General features: G+C 45.2%; 1 protein-coding gene across 7 annotated transcripts in view; it reads right to left on the bottom strand.

The window, feature by feature from the left end:
- The window catches only part of G9a (histone-lysine N-methyltransferase G9a), a 101,597-nt gene that overhangs the window by 17,648 nt on the left and 61,154 nt on the right, over positions 1 to 22,795 (bottom strand). For all 7 annotated transcript variants that reach the window (XM_089581688.1, XM_089581687.1, XM_089581686.1 and 4 more), the window contains 8 exons: positions 20,652 to 20,750; positions 20,133 to 20,237; positions 13,144 to 13,259; positions 8,226 to 8,264; positions 8,079 to 8,142; positions 4,271 to 4,374; positions 3,099 to 3,243; positions 1,046 to 1,123 (listed from right to left, as the gene is read on the bottom strand). In XM_089581688.1, the coding sequence (XP_089437814.1) occupies positions 1,046 to 1,123; positions 3,099 to 3,243; positions 4,271 to 4,374; positions 8,079 to 8,142; positions 8,226 to 8,264; positions 13,144 to 13,259; positions 20,133 to 20,237; positions 20,652 to 20,750 (750 nt within the window). The remainder of the gene's footprint in view (positions 1 to 1,045; positions 1,124 to 3,098; positions 3,244 to 4,270; positions 4,375 to 8,078; positions 8,143 to 8,225; positions 8,265 to 13,143; positions 13,260 to 20,132; positions 20,238 to 20,651; positions 20,751 to 22,795) is intronic.

Here is a 22,795-nt window from a genome sequence, read left to right on the forward strand (position 1 = left end):
TAGAACTAAAGCGCATATTTCGTTTTGTGTCTTGCAAACGAGCACAAGCTGTTCATACGAAGCGATGTAAACCAATGTAAACAGCAGTATGACTGCAGTCGTCCTCATCGGCGCACTCCTGGGGAAATTTCATGCTCACGCGGTAAATGTTCATTAGTGTACTATTATCTGCAAGCACTCACCTAGACGGAACACGAACTATTTGCTAAACAAACAGCAGAAAAAAGCGAGTAGCGGGTATCGAAATGAACAGCCACAGAGCCGAAAGCAGTCGCGCGGCGGTGGGCGGGGCGAAGAGACGGCGGCGGCGACGGCTATTGGTTGGTTCGGGCTGTGTTCGCGCTTCGAAGGCATTCCAAAATCTGGAATGTCTCCGCGGAGCTCCTTCGACTGGAAAGTCATTCCAACCGAATGCCGTTCAAAAACGTCGTGTAGCAGCGCACGTTTGGCATTCGAGTCGAATGACGTTCGGTTGGAAGGCATTCGAAACGCCCGTGTAGCAGGGGTATAACACTACAGAGCAACCAAACTTTGAAGGCAACGCCACTAGTTGGTGCTGTTTCTGTCCCTCCTTCTGTGTAAAGGTGCATTCATATTTCTATCGACTAGTGACAAGCAAACAATTTTTTCATCACCAGAAATCAGTTCCACACTGATCGCAATTTAACTTCTAAGGGTTTTCGCCGGAATCATCCACGCCGCTAGATTCTGTTCGCACTTGATGCTGAATTCCCAAATGGGAACATGTCTTAATAAGTTCTAAATAGCATGTCCTGCTATAGCACCTCAGCTTTCCCCTAAATTTCATTGGCCATGATGGCAGCAGTGTGAAAACAATCACCAATGACTTAGGACATGCCTGGTTTTCTAGTCACAGCAATGCAACCGGGCTGACGAATATCTCTTGCCAGACATAAAATCAAGGGAGCATCAGGTGAGCAATACAAAAAAAGGGCTCTGAAAATGTTGGTGAGCAATCCACAAAATGGAACGGCTCTGAAAATTTTTCAGTGCACTTTAGCAAAAGCAAAACAAAGTGCCCCACCTCATCATACCAGCACTGGTAGCTGATGTTCGAGCACACACAGTTCTGTGATGAGCAATTATCCTGACACTTGCAACTCTGCAACAGAAAAACAGAATAATGTACTGAAGGCAAGACTTCAAATTCAAGAATGAATTGTACCTAACCCCTCAGCAGTCAAAAATATAACTAAAGTCTTGAAACAAAATCCAAATCCAAAAATTGACCAGAATGCCCCATCGAGGAGCTTACAACAGAAAGTCAAATCCTTGAGTGGTGCACCCGAGGCCGAATCCATGATACGGTTCGCTATAGAACCAGCTCATTTTCCCACATGCCTTCACACGATTGGTCACATGTCATCATTGCTGGTGTGATTACATCTCATAGAGGCAGGACCACAGTTTTTATACAAGTCACCAGAGGTGTCAATCAAGTGAAAACGAACCTGCGAGGAGGCTGTCACGAGGCTAGCATGTGCTTCAGTGTAAATAGTGTGGTTCCTCAGTTTTCAACCCTGATGTTTGCGCTGCTGACAGGCAATGGCAGCCCATACGTATATTTTCAACATACCTGACGATGCTTTTCGGCAACATTTAAGGCTGTCGAAGAGATTAGTATGCTAGATGTGCACCAAACTACAAGACAAAGTCGGGCTGATGAGGTCAAGCACACTGACAACAGAGCAAAAAGTTCTCTGTGCGCTTCATCTTTTTTTTTTTCTTTAACAGGGCATTTCCAGGTGGTGTTGTCAGAAGGATTTCAAGCCTTGCTTAGAGTGGGCCTGCAGTCTGCTAGCTTCTGCCTATGACACATACAGGAAAGGACGGAGAAGGTGCTGTTGATAAGTTGTCGATGCCCTTTAGAATGTCACCATGCGCACTTGCTGAGAGAAGAAAGGACACGAAAGCGCTGTCATCAGGCACATCTGCTTTCAGAGTTCACAAACACTGCGTCGTGCTGAGTGTCGTAGGTTTCCTGCATCCAGAACATTCGCCACTGCTTTGCGGTCTTGATGGTAGGGCCATCAGCATTTAACTTCAGTGATCTCTTGCCAGAGCTGCAACTTCACGATCAGCTTGAAGGCGTGACACACCGACAGTCAGCATAAAAGACACCAGTTTATTCCGGACAAAACCACCGCTTTCAGGCACAACGGGGAACATAACAGCAGAGTAGAGCACGCAGTCTAGGCTCTCGAGAGCGCAATGCTCAGACTATGACAAAATGGGCACTAACGCCTGAGTGCGGCAAAACAAACACACTGAGGTATGAATTGGACAAAGCGGCACAGATAAAGTAGGCTTGAAGCGGTGCAAGAAACCAGGCTGCTCGCATAGCAGACACTTATGCCAAACAGCTATTCCATCTTTGGAGACGCCGCTTCTAGCTGCTGTCTTGATGATGATGATGAATTTTTATGGTGCAAGGGAATCTGTGGCCAAAGAGCGCCATGGCACAAGGTTTTTCTTCTACTTAAGGTAAGGTCAACGACCGATTCCCCAAGCATTTCACCCTAAATAAGCCGAGCACCAGGCAGGGGAAAGCTTGTACCCATTGTATCACCGGAGGGTACCCAACTGCACTGGGAATCAAAACCTGCACTCCCAAATGTGAGGCGGATGCTAAAACGACTAGGCTACCGCTGTGGTTGAAACTGCTAACCTGCAATATGAGACTGCTCCAACAGTAACAATTAAGACAAACATGTGCAATTTCTCAGAATTGTTAACTAGCAATACCAGACTCTTCCAACGGTACCAATGAAGACAAACATACAGAATTTTTAAAACTGCAGTACCAGACTGCTCCAACAGTAACAAAGAAGATAAACGTGTGGTTTCTTAGAACTGTTAACTTGCAAAATATCAGGCTGCTCCATCTGCAATAATGTACAAAGAAACCAATAATAAAACATATAGCCAGCCCAACGTGTGGAGTCCCTGAGTGTGCAAAGATATTACAAATGCATTCACTGGGTAATTTTCACCAGCCTGCTTGACAGTGTAGTTTTGTACAGACAGCAGTTTCTTGACCAAGCCTTTGCCAGATTGGCATGAGAACATTTACATACCTGGACAGCAGTGATTGAGCGCTCCAAAGGCACAGCAGCGGTCTGACAGTTCTCCACAAGGTAAAGAAAATCAGACGGGACGGGCTCATCATCCACCCCATTGACACAGGAGACGGCATGTCCCTCTCTGCCCTTGCTGATGTCCCTGCAGCCACCAAACCAGACCACTCCATTGCAAATGGTTTTGCTACAGAACCTAACTGGGCAAGCCAACCTGAGTTTGCCGACTAAAAAAAGCTAAGTGGCACTGAAAAGGTTCACTACAAGTTAAAGCTACAATAACCCAGACCATGCATACTGAAAAAAACAACAACACTTGCAGCCAAATGGGAACTGTGTCCCATACTGACCAGCATGGGTCATCAGCAAAATATTTTAGAAATGCCACAGGCACCATAACAGGTACGAAGAATAAATACATAGCTGGACTTTGTCACAGTTAAAGCAAACGATATTCCAAAACAGCAGGCAAGAAGTGTTTTTTTGGTAGAAGCAAAGAGTAATTTTCTTCAAATAACTTCAAAGCGGGTATTGTGAATACTTCTGGCACACAAAATAGGTTAAATGGTACAATATGCATTTTCAAAACCATGCATTTTTCTTACACACAAGGCCATTACCAGTAAAAAAAGAAAAAATGCACTGAAGCTTTGTTGCATTCATTAAAGCTATGTCACCAGATACAGCACTTAAGTAACGTCAACATTTTTGCAAAAATAGCCATCCGAAATGGGGGAGCCGACCTACTCGTGGAGCTGACCTATTTGCGGGGTACCAGGCAGGCTCGACCAAACAGCAGGTAATATGCACATCGCGCTGGTGCCCATTCACACCATAACTCATGACGTGCCACGCATTTCACATAAAACAATAAAACAATGAACTCATAATAAAACACATAAATAAAACACATAAAACAATGAACTTGGTCTACATGTTCTCACCAAAAGAAAGAAATGGTTACTAAAGCCAAGATCCATCACTGCAAGAACAATGCTCACATTGTAAACTTCAAAACTAAAGTTTCGAGGAAATTGCAGCTGTGAAGTGGTGCATGATCCACAGGTTAGGATACAAAGCACTTGCTATTCATTAAAGCTCACCCAAGAGATTACTTCAGCCCATGATTTCAAAGTACATGCGTGTCGTCCATGTAGTCTTATGCAACTCACCTATGGAGCACCCGTTCAGCACGGACCTTGCTTTTCAGCATATGACCAAGCAACTGGTTGACGCTCAGAAGGGAGTAGCTCATGGTCTTTTCATCCTTGCAACACTGCACGAAAAGAACGCATGCACTCTCCAATTGTCAGCATGCATACAAGATTCATAAAATCAAGATGCACACCATAATGCCTCCATGATAAAAGCAAGAGGTCAGGCAACATACTGAAACTACAACTACTGTGGACACTGCCAATTTCACATCATGCAGCATCCAGCCAAACGACCTGGAGAAGCTACAACTACTCACTGAAGCAGCTGCATTTCGCAAGCACAACCTGCTGAATGCAAGTCAAATTTCAACTTACTTTGGACTTCAAAAGTGGCATCTGGATGCTGTTCTAAATGCATGGTGCTGACGCAACATCTCCGCACCAGCACTGAGCCAGGCAGTGAAGAAACAAAGTTTGGCTGCCAACCATTCCTTTTTGCCATAATTAAACTAAAATTACCACAAAGGTTATTTATCAATGTGTGCCATGCTTGTGTTAAATTTCGACCCACTTGAATGACAAAAATTTTTCTGATTAAAATTTATTCAGCAAATGCAGCCATACTTGTAAATTTTTGGACAGTGCTAGAGTACCTAAATGGCACTACTACCTCAAAACTTCAGAGTTGAGATTCCCAGTGCATGTTGCACCGGCCAAGCCTAAACAACAATTCAACCCATTACCTATTCTCCAAAAGAACATTTGTTAAAGGGACTGACAACCGATTTTTAGGAGTCCATTCTTATCAGCACGATGGAGTGGAATGCTTGCTGTACGAATAGCTCAGTCCTGCTGTGGTTACATTACAAATGCCACAAAATATTTTCAAGAATTTTTCAATGGATGTACAAACTTGTTCATGCGTATCCTGATGCTGAAACCAGTAATAAGAGAACATGACACCAGATGCAACACCTTGCATTGAGCTATGCAGTTGTGGTCTAGGCACATGGTTTCGAGACTACTGCATTACTCCTATACTAATTACATGCATGCTTTTATTTAAGTATGCATGCACGCAAAAGCATTGATGCACACCATTGTGCTAAGAGAGATGCCGCTGCTCTGTCCTCCCACTTAATAGGAAGGCAGCATTGATTCTCAACCTCAACTTTCTACCAATCAGAAGTCATGCTAATAAGAATGTAAATGCTAATAATACATGTCAAACACCCAAATTTAAAAGGAAAAAGCATGCAGCGGGGAACAACAGCAAGGTTATGTTGCATGACACACAGTCATGTGGTGAGATACATCAGCGTGTACTGTGCAATGTCAGTGCACGTTAAAGAACCCCAGGTGGTCGAAAGTTCCGGCGCCTTTCACTACAGCGTCTCTCATAGCCTGAGTCGCTTTGGGACGTTAAATCCCATAAACCAAATCACATAATCAGAATACCAGTTTCACTGAGAGATTTTCTGTGCTAAACTTAAAACTACAACTCCTTGCTTAACTAGCATTACCATGCCTGATTCCATCAATATATGACGTCTTTTAATTTATGCCGTGTTTTAACATATTCTGCCCAGTAGTCAGTCCCATGAAGTGGAGCAAAAGTAATGTTACTCAGTAAAGTAAAACACTGTTGATACATTTATGTTTTAACCGCGAGCAAAAACCCATTTCACGGGAAAACGTGTGCTCCAAACCAACTAATTTTGAAAAATGTAACAACTTTAAAAATACAAAAAAGGCACTGACAATTTCAATTCATAAAAATGTCAATAAGTAATTCTTGGTACAAGGCCTGGGGAGCTCCTTTTCTAGTGTTAACCAAATTCAGTCAACATCTACACTGTCTTTAGTGTGGAAAAAACTTTGCAACACATCCAGTCCATCGACGACAATGGCGAAAGTAGCTTGGATCACTTCCTCATTGTTCTCGCATGCTTCACCCCTTTGCTTCACTCTACTGTGGGGAGTCACTACGGCCGACTGTCGCAGCACTTTTAATGCTGCATTCCACATACCCGGCTTGCTCATACGTAAGCGCACTGTTGTAGTACTCAAATTCTTTGCCCATTTGCACTTTGGCACTACAAAGAAACTTCCGCAGCCTTTCCCCTCTTCATGTCGCGTCCCCATGGGAACAGCCCGCTTGTATATTGGCACACTTTTTGTTTTAAATACTATAACCCTTTGTACATAAGCACTGCAGAAAAGCCACCATGGTGGTTCACTGCCGTAGTATTACAGCTTTTCATGCCACGTGCAACCAGATTCAGCCCACATGTACTATGTTTGCATATCTGTGGTTGATTGCTAACGCGTATTGTATGACCAGAATTTGTTGAAATTTTGAGCATAGTAACCAGGAAATTGTGCTATCCAGGAATGTATTAAACGGAAGCTGAAATAATTATTAAGGGATTTGAGGTTATTCAAGAATTCGAATCTAAGAAACTTCTAGGTAAAGAATGCAAAGTATTTTTGCACCAGCAATTAAAATGGTGACGTAATCACCGATTAAAACCACGACAATGTTCAAGCTTCTCCTCACTGTATTGCAGGAGTGCAGGGAAACTCGCGATAACATCATTGTTGCCAAAATTTCAAATGTCCACTGCCTTCGCCGAAGTGCTGCCGTGCGTCGTACGATGCCGGTTAAACAATGCTTCGTGAGCTTCACTTTCAATGGCGTTTGTTTTCTTCTTTGAAACAACAGTTTCTTCGTTGGACACGTAGCGCCGCTGTACATCAATGCAGCCTATGCCCATCACTGTGCACTGCAGAGAAGCCTCAACGCCGACGCCACTTTACTCGGCAATTATGTCCCCCTTTAAAATCCTAGCGCAAAAAGTTTTCGCATGCTTTACTTGCAAGTTTCACACACTCGGCTCCTTTAAAATCATCGGATTCTAAAACCTCTTCAGTTACCCTTTAATCAGAAGAAAATGCAACACTATGAGAACATTTTTATTGCTTGCAATTTTAAGCGTATGAACTGGGCACGTATCAACAAGGTTCTACTATATGACAATGCAACATCCAAATGTTATAGGAGCCGCCGCGTTGGCTCAGTGGTTACGGCACTCTGCTGCTGACCCAAAAGACGCGGGTTCGATCCCAGCCACAGCGGTCAAATTTCGATGCAGGCAAAATTATAAGAGGGCGTGTACTGTGCGATGCCAGTGCACGTTAAAAAACCTCAAGTCGTCCAAATTTCTAAAGCCCTTCACTACGACGTCCCTCATAGCCCAAGTAGCTTGGGGACGTTAAACCACCATACACCAAACCGAACCAAATGTTACTGCCAGAAAAGTCAACACTGGAATAAAATAATTCTTACTAATACTGCTGATTATTAACTGCTACTAATACAGCTCTGCAAATACCTACATGTGGAACTATTTTCTTTGTGGACTTTCATTCCCAATTATTAAAAAAAAAAAAAAAACAAGTGAGCAGTAACACAACCCAAGAAGAGTGTCTATCAAACATATGCATGAATTCTGAGACACCATGACACTCTTTCTTTTACAGATTGCACAAAAATAGCTCGAGGTTATGGTTAATGGGGGTTTAACGTCCCAAAGTGGCTTAGGCTATGAGGGATGCCATAGTGAAGGGCTCCGCAAATTTCGACCACCTGGGGTTCTTAAAATGTGCACTGACATCGCACAGTACATGGGCCTATAGAATTTTGCCTCCATCGAAATTCGACTGCCGCAGCCGGGATCGAACCCATGTCTTTCAGTTCAGCAGCCGAGTGCCATAACCACCGCAGCGGCTCGAGGTTTAGAGGTTACTCAAGATTACTCACCTTCAAAGGCGTGTCACCTTGCTTGTTGGTAGCATCATACCGGGCTTTGTGGTTTAGGAGTAGGCTGAATGTGCAAAACGCCACGAGTCAGAATGAATGATGCTGGTTTCTATGTCAAATATAACAGAGTTTAATAAAAATACTTACACCACCACACTGTAGTTGTCCTGCCTTGCAGCTACATGCCTGTCAAAAATAGAAAAACAGACAGGAGCCACGGGGTCAGCAAGTGTTTAACCATGCACTAGTATGAATTTTCATCAGTTTCCGCCACAGTCAAAATGGCTAACAGTGCATAAGGTTTCTTACCAGGCATCCCATATCATGCAAAGCAACCTATCCATGTGTCTACTCATGAAGCAGAGAAAGCCATGCGGTTGCTCCTTGCATTTACCATTAAACTGCGATTTAATAAAGTTGGTGAGATCCGCAGTTTTTGCCGTAACATTGAAACTTTGCTACAATGAAATTTGCCGCTTAGCATGCTAAGAGTTCTCTCACAATGCGCTGCAGATCACTAACAGAAAAAAACCTTCATTTGCAGTGAAAGCTATCCTTTACTTCGCCATCAAAAATGGTGTTATGCATTGTTCGTATGCCCAATGGGATTGTGTAGCATCTTGCTTGTACCTTAAGTTTGCAAGCCAACTCAGCACGTCTGTCGCACCACGCATCTCAAGGGGGACGGGGACAACACACCTGTCTTGAGTTTTGGTTTTGCTCTCATTGTCATCCTCTTGTGAGGGCCCGAACACACTGCCAACACAACTTGTTTCACACAACTTGGAAGGCGGCGGGGAAACGAAAGAAGGAAGGCCAACAGCTCCGGGCCATGCTGGCTCCACCCCCCTACATCTTTTTCACCACGTCAGCGAGATCAAGAAAAGTGTCCTTTAATCTCCACTCCAGCCAATGAAATGAAATCAGGACCAACCAGCACCTTGTCACTTACACATCTCTTTGTGCAAGCGCAAGCACTTGTCTTTGTGCGTGTGTACGAATCACCTGAGTGGGAAGCAAGGTTGTCAGGTCTGAAGTGCGAGATGGGCTTCAAAGCTGACAGGTATGCCGACAGCACTGACACTTCCAGCCCTTTTTCCGAGCTTCAGGAATCAATAAAACATAGGGACACCTAATTCCGTAACGAGTAGGCAATACAACAGCATTCGAAGCTGTTGATGCGTTTGCAGGAAATAACTGGCGGGGCTTGCGAGACCGAGGTAGTTCTCCTCGAGCTCTTCTCGTATGCACTTGCCATGGTTGGCAGGTAATGTCACATCCCTCCAGCCAATGGGATATGTCCGCTCTGGTGAAGTCACTGATTACGTCACTGCCCTCTAGCCAATCAGGATTTTCTTGAATGACGCCAGATGGTCGCCGCTGGATTTTCGCTCCGGTGAGGCTTCTATCCTATCGCATAAAAGTTGGCACCGAAAGGCAGTGCGCTGCATTCAGCATTGATTTTGGGCACGATACAAAGAGATGCAGGGGGCCTAGCAGGCTGTGCTGGCACTTGTGCCAGCTTCGCCCGTACTACCCCAGACTGCACAGTAGGTGGCACGCATGTTCCACTATGATCATCATATTTCTGGCTGCTTCTGCAGTCTATATCTGGCAGTTGGGCAACATTCACTTTCACGTATGCACTCCGGCGCATGTTTCGATGCACGCTCTGCTCAAGCACTCGAGCTCACAATCCAATTTTTCCTCATTGTTTATTTTGAGCCAGCAATGAAATTATACCGTATTTATTCACGCAGTTAGCGCCCGCGCATAATTTGTGCACCCCCAACTTTTCACCTGGATCTTTAAGAAAAAAAAAAAAACCTTTACTCGCATATTTTGCAATTTGCGCACTCTGCTGCACCAGACCACCAATATGTACGAGGGGTTGCACGTAAGACGGGCTTGGGAAGATCGGCGCGGCCATGTCGTCGTGTGCGGTCGTGAAAGGTGCGAGTGGCGAAGGCAAAAATTGTGCGCAGTTCACCCGGCTCGCTCGCGCTGGCGGTTGCTTTCCCAGACAAACAGTTGCGCGCGCGCTCCCAAATCTGAAACTACCGAACCATTTGCTGGTAGTCAGCCAGGCCACATGTGATGGCACCGTTTTATCTTCCATCATCTCCACTGGTGGTTTCACATTTGTATCATTGCATGTTTACTGCTTTGAGCTGCTCACGCGCTGTCATGTCATCCCGCGGGGAACTCACGTGGGGTGGTGCGGGAGGGGATATGCATCTTATATTTGGAGTCAGTCTATTTTTTTGGGGGGGGGAGGGGGGGGGGGGGGCAGCAAGGGGTGCGAGATGCGGGCGCTATGTAGATGTGGCAATACACAGTATATGTCACATGTTATGACCTGTGTAGCATTTTTTTAGGACGTGTTCAAAAAATTCCTGCGTAATTTGCACACCCCTTTTTTAAGCCTAAATTTAAAGAAAAAAAAGTGCACAAATTACGCGAGTGAATAGGGTTTGTTACGTTGAGAATACATGGCATTTTATAGATGCAAAGTCTTTAAAACAGGAGAACCTTATTACATCAGAGGATTTCGTTACATTGAACTTTATTACATAGAAGTTTAACTGCATACGCATACATACAGGGTGTTTCAACAAGGTAAAATTCCATCAGTAACATTTAAAAATAGGTTCTTTAGGAATAAGGTCGCCTTGCGCTGCAAAAGATACCAGTGGTGGCGGACGTCAAAAAATAGGGGAATCGTGCTAAGTGGTAAGCTAGCTAAGTAAATTCGAATTATTAACTTTTCAACTACTGCAGTGAGGCATCTGGTTGCAATTAGAGATTTGTAGCTGGCTTTCATTATTAGCCATATCAATTTGCAGAATTTGAAAAACTGAACTATGCTTGGCCCTGTGGTGCAAAAAATTTTGACTATTCTGGTACGTCAAACAAGAACCATGCAGCTGTGGAGCATGGCCAGTCATGCAAAAAGTAGTTAAAATGCAGTGTGTGAGTAGCTTACAATGATGTATGTGTACAGTCAAATCCAATAATAACGAATCTAGATAGAATGAAATACAGTTGGTATCGAACACTCAAAGCTGAGGCAGAACTGGCGTTGGGCAACAGGGTAGAAGAAAAGTGCCTTGCAAAGGGTATGTGTTGTCAGCGGCACACTTCGCACTCCTGCTTTCACAGTGATGCTACAGGCTAGTTCCTCAAAACAGTGGTGTGCGTGTCCACAAGGCAGACACACGCGGCTCCATCAGCAATTTGGCAGCCAGCCAAGTCACTGTCGTGTGGCAGTAACAGCACAGTGTGTTTTATGCTCTGCCAGGTGCGCTGGCTGTGATGGCTCGCTCGGCGAACTTGGCAGCGCACCAAGACGCACGCTGAGGGACCAGTAGTGGGACAGCGTGTTACTGATAAATTCTTTACTTTCACACTGCAGCTAATGCTCAAACATTTGCGTTATGCACAATCAACTGTCCTAAGTGTTTTTTTTTTTTTTTTTAAGTACGAAAGCACTATTCGAGACGTACCAAACTCTAACAAGAATCTTGTGTTGCCTTGTGCAGAGGAGAGCGTCGCACCGCCTAGGTCATGTAACTTTGTGGTGTCGTCACAACCTGCCCACCGGTAGGTGAGCGAATTGACCATTGTGGCAGGTAGCCGTTAAATTAATGATTGGTCCCGAGAGAATACTTGGGAAGAGCAACATGGGTCGCACAATCCCTACCGTTGGCTGTGACAGAAACAGCCACTTGCTAGTAAATAGCGCAAACCGCTTAACCACTGCTCATATGCGCTTGTAATGGTATGAGGACTCACCGCGATCTATATATGTAAGTAGACAACGACCAATTCTGCATATATGGGCAATAACCCACTAAAGCTACCGTGTCACACCCTTAGGGCAGAACTTAAGTGTCCCCTCCGATTGAAGAATGAACACATGCTTTCGCTCGTCTACTCAGTTTAACTACGTTAAACCCCTACAACTCTGTTTATCCTGTCATCCATGCTTTCTTTGCGCTGCACACTGTAGCTTTACTGCTACTCCCACGATTCCAGCCGTCCATATGTCGCTGCCAATTCCATAACTGCTGCTTTCTGCACTCACCCTGTGAGTATGCTGTGTGGCCAAGATGACGACACAGTACACCCACCAGTATTCCGACAATGTAAAAATTATTCGGCGCAACACGAAGAAATCAGATGCTGCAGCGCACTTCAAAGTTGCCAGAATTGCTTCCATTGCAAACTGCTCCCAGTGACCTTTTCACATCGTGATGGATCATACGTGAGATGGCCTACTGCAAGTTGCTATGCCAATCACCAAATCTTGCAAGCATTTCAACTCCATGCACCTTCTGCTACATCAACAATGTGAGCCGTCCACAAGTGCTGCTGCCCGCATTCAATATTCCAGATAGACCTTCATAAAAAACACGGGCAGAGACTTCCGTATTTATGTGGTGGATTAAAAAAAAATTCCTGTGTGCAAACTACTGGCCAAACGAGAGCAAACATCATACACAAGGTAGTATATTATGGTTTGCTTTCTTTGAGATGCAATTAAACATCGATACTTGCCTGTATTTTCTGGAATTAAGCAGAAATTGCGGTCAGCTGCAAGTACACTTTTTGCAGATGTGAGCCAAGCAGCTGATCGGACAGGCTGCTCCACGTGCCGGACAAAGAAGCAACTGACAGCCCGGCCTTGGTGGGTGGGCAAATACCGCGTTTCTTTTGAAGGTTGCCGTCACATTTTTGTGGTGTTTTGGTTAGAGAAGCGATGGCTCTTAGGTAAATTTTTAACGCGCAGATGAAGCGGCATCTTCACCGAACCACAACTTGCACGCCCACCAAGCCAGCCGTCGCTTGCTTCTGCAACCAGCAAAAGGCACAGCCCGTTGCTTTGATCGTTCAGCCAGCCTCTTTGAAAACTGAATACACAGCCAAGAGCAGTTTTCATTCTCTGTCCTTGGAAAGTTTAAGAGATTAATCGGCAACTGTCACAAAGTAATTTTCAAATTCACCCACCCTAAAAGTGTGACATGGCCATCTCAAGTGCCAAAATGCTCGTGCGATCACTTACAGTGGAGTGTCACCCCGCACATTGCTGGCATTAGGGTCACAGCCACGATCCAGGTACATCCATGAGATCTCCACATTGCCTGAGAAGGCTGACCAGTGTAGTGCTGTGTTCTGCTCCTGAAAAAGCAGTCCAAAGAAATTTTCCGGTCATGAGAGGTACAGGAGAAACAGGCTGTACATAAATCCAAAGGTGAGAAGTCAAAAAGAAACTGTGTTAACCCCCTAACAGACACGTGGTCCTTTTAGTACCCGTGCTGCCATCTGTCGGCAAACCAACAAAACTATTTGGACAAGCCCTACTTGCTTTAAACCGGACACAGAGTGCAAGAAAACACATGAGAAGCCGGCCTTGTGAGAAACCAAAAATGACCACCGGCTTATGAAGAGCCTGGCTCGTCCAAGTCCGCTGGTGGGTTAGAAGCCACAATCCTCACAGTTCGTATATATGTCAAATATCAACCTTTATATCCTACCAAGCAGCGTTTATATCCTTTATATCCTACCTATACCAAGCAGCATTTTTTTTTTTTTTGCCAACTATGCCTTAGGGAGAAGTTTCTTCACCAAAATCAGCTTAACAATTACACAGATCAAACAGAACCTGCTTCCTAGCTGTTTTCATGGAAGTCACAATATGTCCATCATCACATAAAGTCACATTCTGTTCATCTTCAAATCTTTTATTTAAAAGTGCGGCGTCTAAGCAGGCACTGGTATGATGTAAAGATGTGCTACACCGTTAAGGCTATTATTATTGGCATAGAGTTGCACCAGAGAGGTCTTCGATTCTTAGTTTTGGTTTGGTTTGGATTGGTTTATGGGGTTTAACATCGAAAAGCGACGCAGGCTATAAGGGACACCGTAGTGGAGGGCTCCTGATAATTTCGACCACCTGGGGTTCTTTAACGTGCACTGACATCGCACAGCACACAGGCACCTTTTGCATTTTGCCTCCATCAAAATGCGACCACCGCGGCCAGGAATGAGCCAGCGTCTTTCAGTTCAGAAGCCGAGCGCCATAACCACTCAGCCAACATGGTGGCTTGGTTCCAAGCTTTATGCTGTATAATCGAAGAGGAGACACCTTTGCGAAATATATCATACAATGTTTAGTTGAACAGCCCATACACTGCACGTACTCTCGAGCACAGCAGCTCAAATGTGCTGATGTGCGGCTCTTCACTTATATTTACGAAGCTTAAAAAGTTCTATGAAATCTCCTCCACATTAAAACCTGTCCAGTTTTTCATTTATGCCAGCCAGGTCAGTCAAGCTTTCTTGCACAACAATGCCTGCCTCACTCAGCAGCAATTAATCAGACTTAGTCGCCTACTTATCCTTCTGAGCCAGGCCAGTTTTGATCAGCTCCTGTGCTGGTTGAAGCATCGTCGATATTTCTGCCTGTGGTGCGCACAAAGGCTGCATAAACCCTTAACAATGTATAGGGCTCCATTTTTTAAATAAATGGCAGAGCACCAGGGTCACCATGTTGCACAACTGAAACGAATGGCGAAATGCAAACAACGAACAATGCCACTGCACGAAGGAGATCGACACGGCAGTTAAAACATACACTGCAGCTATGGCACTCAGTCGGATAGATCGAAAGTCCCAGGATGCAGTGTTGCAATGAAGACTCAGGTGCCAGAAGCCCACGTGCGGAAACGCACCTTACAGCCACAATCTCGCAAACATAAATGAGTGTCAAAAATATTCCACACACAACGCGAGAACAATAGGCATTACATGTATGCGACAGAAAGCAGGAAAAAATCCCCCACGCGAGCCTAGCATTGCACTGTCTCGCAGGAACTTCAAGCTCAATGCAAGGTTACCCGATTTAGGTGTGAATCTTACGAGACGGATGCAGAATGAATCGGCATTAATGTGTTGTCAATGCTTCTTGTCCCTCCCCCTTCCCACAGCTGAAAAAGCTTGCCACCAAACCTGCCCAACTACATGGCTCTTAGCCTGATGTGGACGGCCAGATCACACCTCACAGCCATTTTCATTGTCAGCCATGCTGCCTGTGCGATTTTCATAGACGGACTTTACAACAGTAACTGCCATTTACTCGGTAAAAAAATTTGACTGCATACTGCACAGCATCACCGCCGTGTCCCGCACACCATCAGCGCGGGCTCTCTCTGTAAACTGTCGCTCTACCGGTCAGCAATAGCGTTCCTGTACATCGGGAGCATATACAGGAACACCAGTCACCAAAGACGTGATGTGCCGTATATGGGGCAATTGCCATACACTACCAAATTATATCTGCTTCAATCGTTTGACTCACACTAGGCCTGATCAGCCAGCCAGTAGGAATTACACTGACGAAAAGCAGATTCTAAAGACACGCAAGCCTGAAGACGTCGATCGGCCTCCATCTCGACGCATGTGCTGCTTGAGTTTTCTATGCAAGTGAGAAAATGGCAGTGCCTCTAAAATGTGTACCAAAACTTCAATGGACCGAAGAGTGCTCGCGCATACATAAAGCGTAAGAAGTACACCATGGGAGGTCTGCACTGTGATGTTCATTTTTGTCCATTTACTGCAAACTTCGGAATATAAGGAAAGAATGTCGCGTGACAGTCATGTTCATTATAAGTGGGCTTAACAGACCTTTTGAAATCTTATGAAACCTTTTGAAACAGCGGCAACAGCTAAGGTTATGTCAGCCTGGATAGCTGGCGCACGGCACCACTCAATTCGAAAGCAGCAAGTTGGGAGCAGTTTGTCGTAATTTCCCCTATTTTTGGTTTGGCACAGTTTGGTGCGCATGACTCAACGATGACGTCACTGGTAGCGCGATGTACAGTGACTGAAGGTACGATGAAAATAAGTTTCAAATCCAAACTATTAAGGCGAAAGCCTTTAATGCCTCATCGTTGTAAGCAGCAGTTGTCGACAGAAAATGTCACACTTTTCAGTTGGTCGAAACGGCCGTGACGTCACAGTGCGCGAATTTCAAACGGGGCCAATTGTACTTTGCCTAGTAACCATGCAACCAACTGAAGGGATCGTATAGTGATGTTCCAAGTAAGTGGGACTGAGCTTAGTTAATTTCTTAATTACCCAATTAGCCTAATTAACTTTTCTAGTCAGGCCATATAAATAAATAAAATGGAGTAGGAAATTGGTCGAGCTCGGGAATCGAACCCCGGTCTTCGGCGTGCGAGACGAGCATGCTATCCACTCCGCCATGCCAGCTCGATGGTTTGGAATGAACAAAGGCGCGTCTAGTGAATACGGTGTCTTCGCTCACTCTCATCCTCCTCCCTTCCCTTCCGGAGAGGTTTAGGTGTCCACAGAGATATGAGAGACAGATACATTTCCTTTCCTGAAAAACCAATTTACCGACGAGCGAGGCGTAGAACCGAATGGGCAATGGCATTCTATGGACTCCCTGGCAGCGTTGCAAGATGCTGTCGCGTTCCACTCTTAGAGGCGAAGCTTAACATCCTAACCACACATCAGTGACCACACTTTAGGTAAAAAAAGTGCCCCCTGAATTTTGACGGGTGTTCACCGAGATATGTGAGACAGTTACTGCGTAATTGCCTTTCCTCAAATACAATTTTCATTTCCTTCATTACGGGCCCTCTTTGTCTTCTTTCACTCCCAATTCCTCCCTTCCTCTACGGTGCGGTTCGGGTGCCCACCGAGATGACAGAATTACAGCGCCATTTCCTTTCCTCAAAAAGCGTTGCGTTAAAGAGCAAGGCATCGCGCCGAACGGGTGGTGGCGTTCCGTGGACTCCCTGGCAGCGCTACAACACGCTGTCGCATTCCACTCCTAAAGGCGAAGCTTAAGCGTCATTAATTAGCAGTTAATTAGTATTCAGCCATTTATCAGTAATCAATCACTAATTAGTGATTTGTCATCACTTAGTAATTAGTACTCAATTATATGTGACGCCACCAGTGCCACAGAAGCAGCGAAAGTGGTGCGTGAAACACTTTCGCCTCTACGCACTTTAGACAGTCAAAGTGCCCCCTGAATTTTTGCTAGATATTGCTAGGTGGCCCACCAAGCAGATGACTTCCTCCGGTACTTAAGTTTCTGGTGCCGTAACGCATTTTTTTTTTACACAATAAAAAAAAAAATACACGATGTAGAGTCACATGGGTGCAGCGAGAGCCTGCCCAAACTGGTTTGCCGGTACATGGCACATCTTTCTGCTCGAACACCACGCTGTTCCATCGTTGGCGTAGGAGGCTGACTGTGAGAATGAAACCTTACACAGAATATATAACCTGTCGCCGTAAATGAGTGGCGGCAGCATTTCGCTGCTTAAAACGAGTTATGGCTCGATATCAGCCACGGCAATCACATTTACATGGAGGACATTTGTAAACACACCTGTTAAGACTTCATGTTCTCTTTTCTATGTACTTCTCTTTGCAAAAGGTTGAAGGTTTATTTCCGCAACTGGGTGTTGCGAGGACAGCCAGGGAAAAAGCTGTATAGACAGCTTGAGAGGTCCTGGCTTCCTCTTACAGTGCAGCATTGACGGTGGCGGAGTACGACATCAGACAAAATGTAAGTAAAGTATGTTCGGTACAGAGAATGAGACATGTACGTTCAATACGTAGTACATTGTGCTTATAAAAGAAAGAAGAACTACATTAGATCAAAGAGCCTATAAAGGCAAACACAGGGAGGAGAAAATAAATGACAGCAAAATTGACAGGTGCACTCAAAGTGGTAATAGGAAGAAAAAAAACTACATGAACATTTGGGGCAATTCTTTCAGAGAAATATTGGATAGATCAAGATTCTTGTGGCAGTACAACTGGTTCAGAAGTGTCGGTAAGGTATGCTGCAACATTTGCTTGCCATAGTTTGTGCGGCATTTCTTAACATTCCAAGGTTCTGCTGCTCGGGTATCATACACAGTTCTGCTTTGCTCTAGCCCAGCCAGTGTAAGTAAGGAGTCATCATTTTTCAGTATGGCGAGTTTATATTTATAGCACAGCCTATAGTTATACATGGACTTCATTGGTATGACGTTGTGTCGATGGAAAAGGCTCGCAGTGTGGAAGAAATATGGCACTTTACATGCAATGCGTATAATTCGTTTTTGTAACACTGTGAGTTTGTTAATATTTTCAGCTGTTGTTGTTGCCCACACCATACATCCGTAGTTGGCTATAGAAGAGAACAAAGAGTGGTAAAGTAATATGTTGACTGACATAGGAAAATTAAAGCAATTGCGGCGCATGATACCAACTGTTCTGGAAAGTTTCTGAACTACGTAATTAATGTGGTCATTCCATGACATATCGGCTGCAAAGTAAACGCCCAGAGTTTTCACAGACTGCACAAACTCTATTCTGGTATTGTTTAATTCAATTAGAGGTAGTTCAAAGTGTTTGTGACGTGGGTGAAACATGACTGCTGCCGTTTTAATAACGTTAATTCTTAAGTGATTATCAACCGTCCAAGTATTTATTGCTTTTAAGGTTTTATTAGCTCGATTTGCATGTAATAGAGGCATTTACTGGTTCATTCCTTGAACAATGTCTCATGATATTGTAACCCTTGACTCACAGGTAAGTTTAGAGCCACTTTCAACGAGTGACATTAAACTTTAGTCCCATTCGCACAGTGTCACCCAATGAACTTCAGTGACAGTCGCTACAGAATGCACTCGGTGTGAAGTGAGTTCGGTGAACTCACTCTGCGTGGCTTAAGTATACTTAATGCTTCCTGTATGCACAGACAGCTTCCCTGAGTGGTGTAAATTCTTGTACTACAATGCCAGCATGGCTGTACTTCGGGAAAATAGTTCAGGGTAACACCAGCGTAGTGTGGCCTGAACAGGTATGTGCTCTCCGCTTGTGATCACACCTGCCAAGCACTGTGCAGCACTCGCCGTTTATTTTCAACTCAAGGACACTGGTGAACCAGAGCGTGTCTGTTCTCTTGGTTCAGGTAGGTGCAAGGACTACGTGCACATCTGAATGGGCCTAGAAGATGCTAGCACTGCACCTAATCTATCAACCCGTCATTTGTCGTTTTGCTGCCCAAGGACAAGGACAAGCCTGTCAAGGACAAACAGGTGCAGCAGCTTTGCCTTGCAAGATGGTGGCAAGGAGGTAAGGTGCAAGTGCAGTATTTTACTGGAAAAGCTCTATTCTGAATGATGCTTTCTCTTCCCATGTAGCAAGTGCCTCTAAAGTCGTGGTTCACAAGCCGAAGTGCATTCGTTGGAAGTGACACTAAATTTGATGGAAGTGATCCTAAACTGCTCGCGAGAGTTTGAAATCGTCCCCTTTCACAGCCGCAACTGACTGTACCGCTAGCCGGTTCTGGCCGGCAGCAGTGAAAGATGGAGTCATCCCAGCCTCTGGTGTTTGTACGGAGGAAGGCTGTGCTGACCACTGGCATGATCAGCCCAACATATCACTTGGACTTGCACAGCTCCACCAACACATTTTAGTAAGCTTGATGAGAAAACAAATATAAGCACAGCCATCGAATCTGATCCCAGGCTCGGTTGAATGGTAGCCACAGAAGCGAGCACAGATAGCGGAGGCGCAGAAGTAAGGGACCCCAGTGCTTATGTCATGCAGCCGGTTTCCCTCGCCAGAGCACTTCGCATGCGGCAGGGGACAGAGCGACAGCGCATTTCTAATCAGCGATTACATCGCTTCTAGGAATGAAATTGACAAAAAATGTACACATTTTCATGGATTATACAGCACCCAAGTCCGAACACCAGCGGCTTTTCTAATTTGAAACTTTTCAGCTCCCCTATAAAATGTTTCAAATTAGACGCAAAAAGCAATGAAAATGAGAAGTAAAAATAGCTAAAACCCTTGAAGTGCGTCGCCAACACAACTGAAATGAATAAATAGCTGTTCATAACTAAATTGTTCAAATTATTTGGATTCAATATTCAAATCAATCACAAATACTGGCATCGTACAAACTTGTGAAATATTGTGCTTCTTTCCATGCAAACAAAACAGCAGCATACTTACAGTGTCCCTGAGGTTAGGGTCCGCTCCCCGAGACAGCAGGAGGCGTACCACATCAACTTGTCTATGCTCCGAGGCCCACACCAGTGGAGTCCATCCCCCATCATCCTACGCAAGTTAGGCACACCCAATCATTTGTTTTAGAACCCAAAGGACAGCCTCTTTTGAGGCATTCAATCGCAGAGTGTTATGACAGCTTGACCACAGCAATAAAGTGTGCATGCAATCGTCTCAGCACAACAAAAAGTGAAAACTGCACTCCAAAAGATGTGCACCCATTCCCATTTCAATACAATGCGCACAGCCTCAAAAATTTCCTACCTGGCCAGAACGGTCATGCTAGAGGCTGTGCCGGTAAGACTAAGTATTTGGAGTTCTAAATATTTGTGAATCCAAAAACCAGCAATTCGAAGTGGACAGTTACTTAGCCTAAGCCTCCATACTCTGTACTCCCTAAAAAGATATAACAAACTTATTTTGATTGATCAAGCTTGACTGGGAGAGGATCAAAGGAAACAGTACCTGACCGTTGATGGGGAGCTTCGCATTCAAGAAGATATGGCACAGCTCTAGGCTGCCACACCGGGCCGCCAGATGCAAGCAGCTCTTGCCATCTTCACCCTATATCATGGACAGTTACAGATCGCTGTACAGGTGATCTAAAACTGGATACAATGCAGATTGCTCACAGCGTATGTCTTGAAAGTTGCTAAGAATGTCATTATAAGCAGTGCCACCCCACAACCTAGACATTTTGTTACCCAATCTGCCCACAACATAAGCAGGCCAACTGCAGTAGATTCCCGTTAAGACGAACTTGATTAAGACGAATTCTCAGATAAGATGAACAGTGCGAGAGCATTTGGTTGGCTCCCCACAGGGGTCAATATAAAAAAATCAATATAAAATCAGCTTAAGATGAAATGTTGTGCGTGCGCTTCGGTTAAGATGAACTTTCGCAGTAACCACAAACCCCACCAACTCCACGTAACAGCACTCTCGAGGCATCTGCATGGCACTGTCAACCAAAGAAAAAAAACAAAGCACTCCTACGGAAGAAAGTGCACCCCAACAAAATAGCTTCAGCGCAACTTCGTGCAGTTGTGCAGGGGAACCTGTCCTGTGGTGGGGGCTCGGCTCCTTGCAGAGAAACTTTCTTGCCAATGCAACAAAGACAAGGCACCTTCGCTCCTGCCGGCATGCGGCGCAGAGATGCACAATCTCGGTATCGTGCGTGCATTTCATGGCATGCGTTGCCCCGACGGATTAAAAGGCATGTCAGCGCAGAGTGCACCTGCTCGTTGACTCCGGCTTAAACAGCTGGGAGCTGAATTTTGGATTCACATGGCATCACAATAAGCGTACAGTGGAACCTCGATTATACGACGTTCAGGGGACCGCGCGAAACCGTCGTATAATCCGGGTGTCGTATAATCGAAAATCATGCGTGATATTTTTTAATTCATCGTCATCTTTCTTTTTTTTTTTCTGAACACAAATGCAGCACATTTTGCCGGCAGAGGGCTAGTCTTCAACAAACAAGATAAAATGGCCGTTGAGGCTGCCGTGAGCAGCGGGGCAGCGGCTCGGCTCGGCTCGGCTCGGCTCGCGCGGTTTTCTTGATAGGTGGAAAGATTAAGGCGCACCGGTTATCGACTGGCTAAAGTGCGCCTACCGTATTTACTCGATTCTAAGCACCTCCTTTTTTTCACGATCGCGATGCCCAAAGTGAGAGGGGTGCTTAGCGTCCGCTCCGGACGCATTTGTTGCTGCGAGGGGCGTCTTATCTTTTCTCTTTATCTTTCCTCTGATCTTTTAACTCTCCTCTATCTGCACTTGGCAGCGGTGGTGGCTTGGCTCGAGCCAGTAGGCAGGCCTGTGCAATTTCCTTTTCATCCTTCTCTCAGTCACAACAACAACGCGCAGGCCGCGCCTCCTCGGGACTCCGACTGCACAGGCTCGCCGAAAAAGAGCAAGTGCACTTGGCGGCCTCGGCAACGCTCTCTTCCGCGCAAAAAAGGGGGTGCTTAGATTCGCATGCAAAGTTTTTTTTTTTTCAGAAATTTTTTCCCGAAAATGGGGGGGTGCTTAGATTCGGGGGATGGTTAGAATCGCGAAAATACGGTACATCCCGGCCTGCGTTTGCTGACGACCTTTTTTGACGGACGGTACGAGCCAGACGTCGTACGAAGCGGGGTCCTTCTAAAATTTGCGTCGTATAACCGAGGTTTTTAATGCATTGTCTCTATGGGGGTTTTGCCGGGACCTCACAAACTCGTCGTAAAATGCGGGTCGTCGCATGACCGGGGGACGTATAATCGAGGTTCCACTGTAATTACAGCACAAATATCAGCGCCACATGGGCACTGCCTGAGGCAGACGGAGAGGAGCATGGTGCATCTGCTCGTAGAGCTGATAACAACTATGCTGAAGAAAGATAAGAGAGGCACACATCCAGCTGAGCACTTTCAGAGCACTCAGAGCTTCAAAAATCAAGCCAGGGAAAAAAGAAAACATAAATAGCTGTGGCAGCGAAAGAAAGACAACGTGTGGAATAACACGACTGTTTCATGCCTTCACTGTTCAGCTCACGTCATGCCTAGTGCCATATACATTCCATTTGCAATTATCCTCTCTCTGAAAAGGCCATTTAGTAATTCTTTTCA

This window comes from Amblyomma mixtum, chromosome 3, assembly GCF_055824585.1.
Source record: "Amblyomma mixtum isolate Tamu chromosome 3, ASM5582458v1, whole genome shotgun sequence".
In the NCBI taxonomy this organism is placed as follows: domain Eukaryota; kingdom Metazoa; phylum Arthropoda; class Arachnida; order Ixodida; family Ixodidae; genus Amblyomma; species Amblyomma mixtum.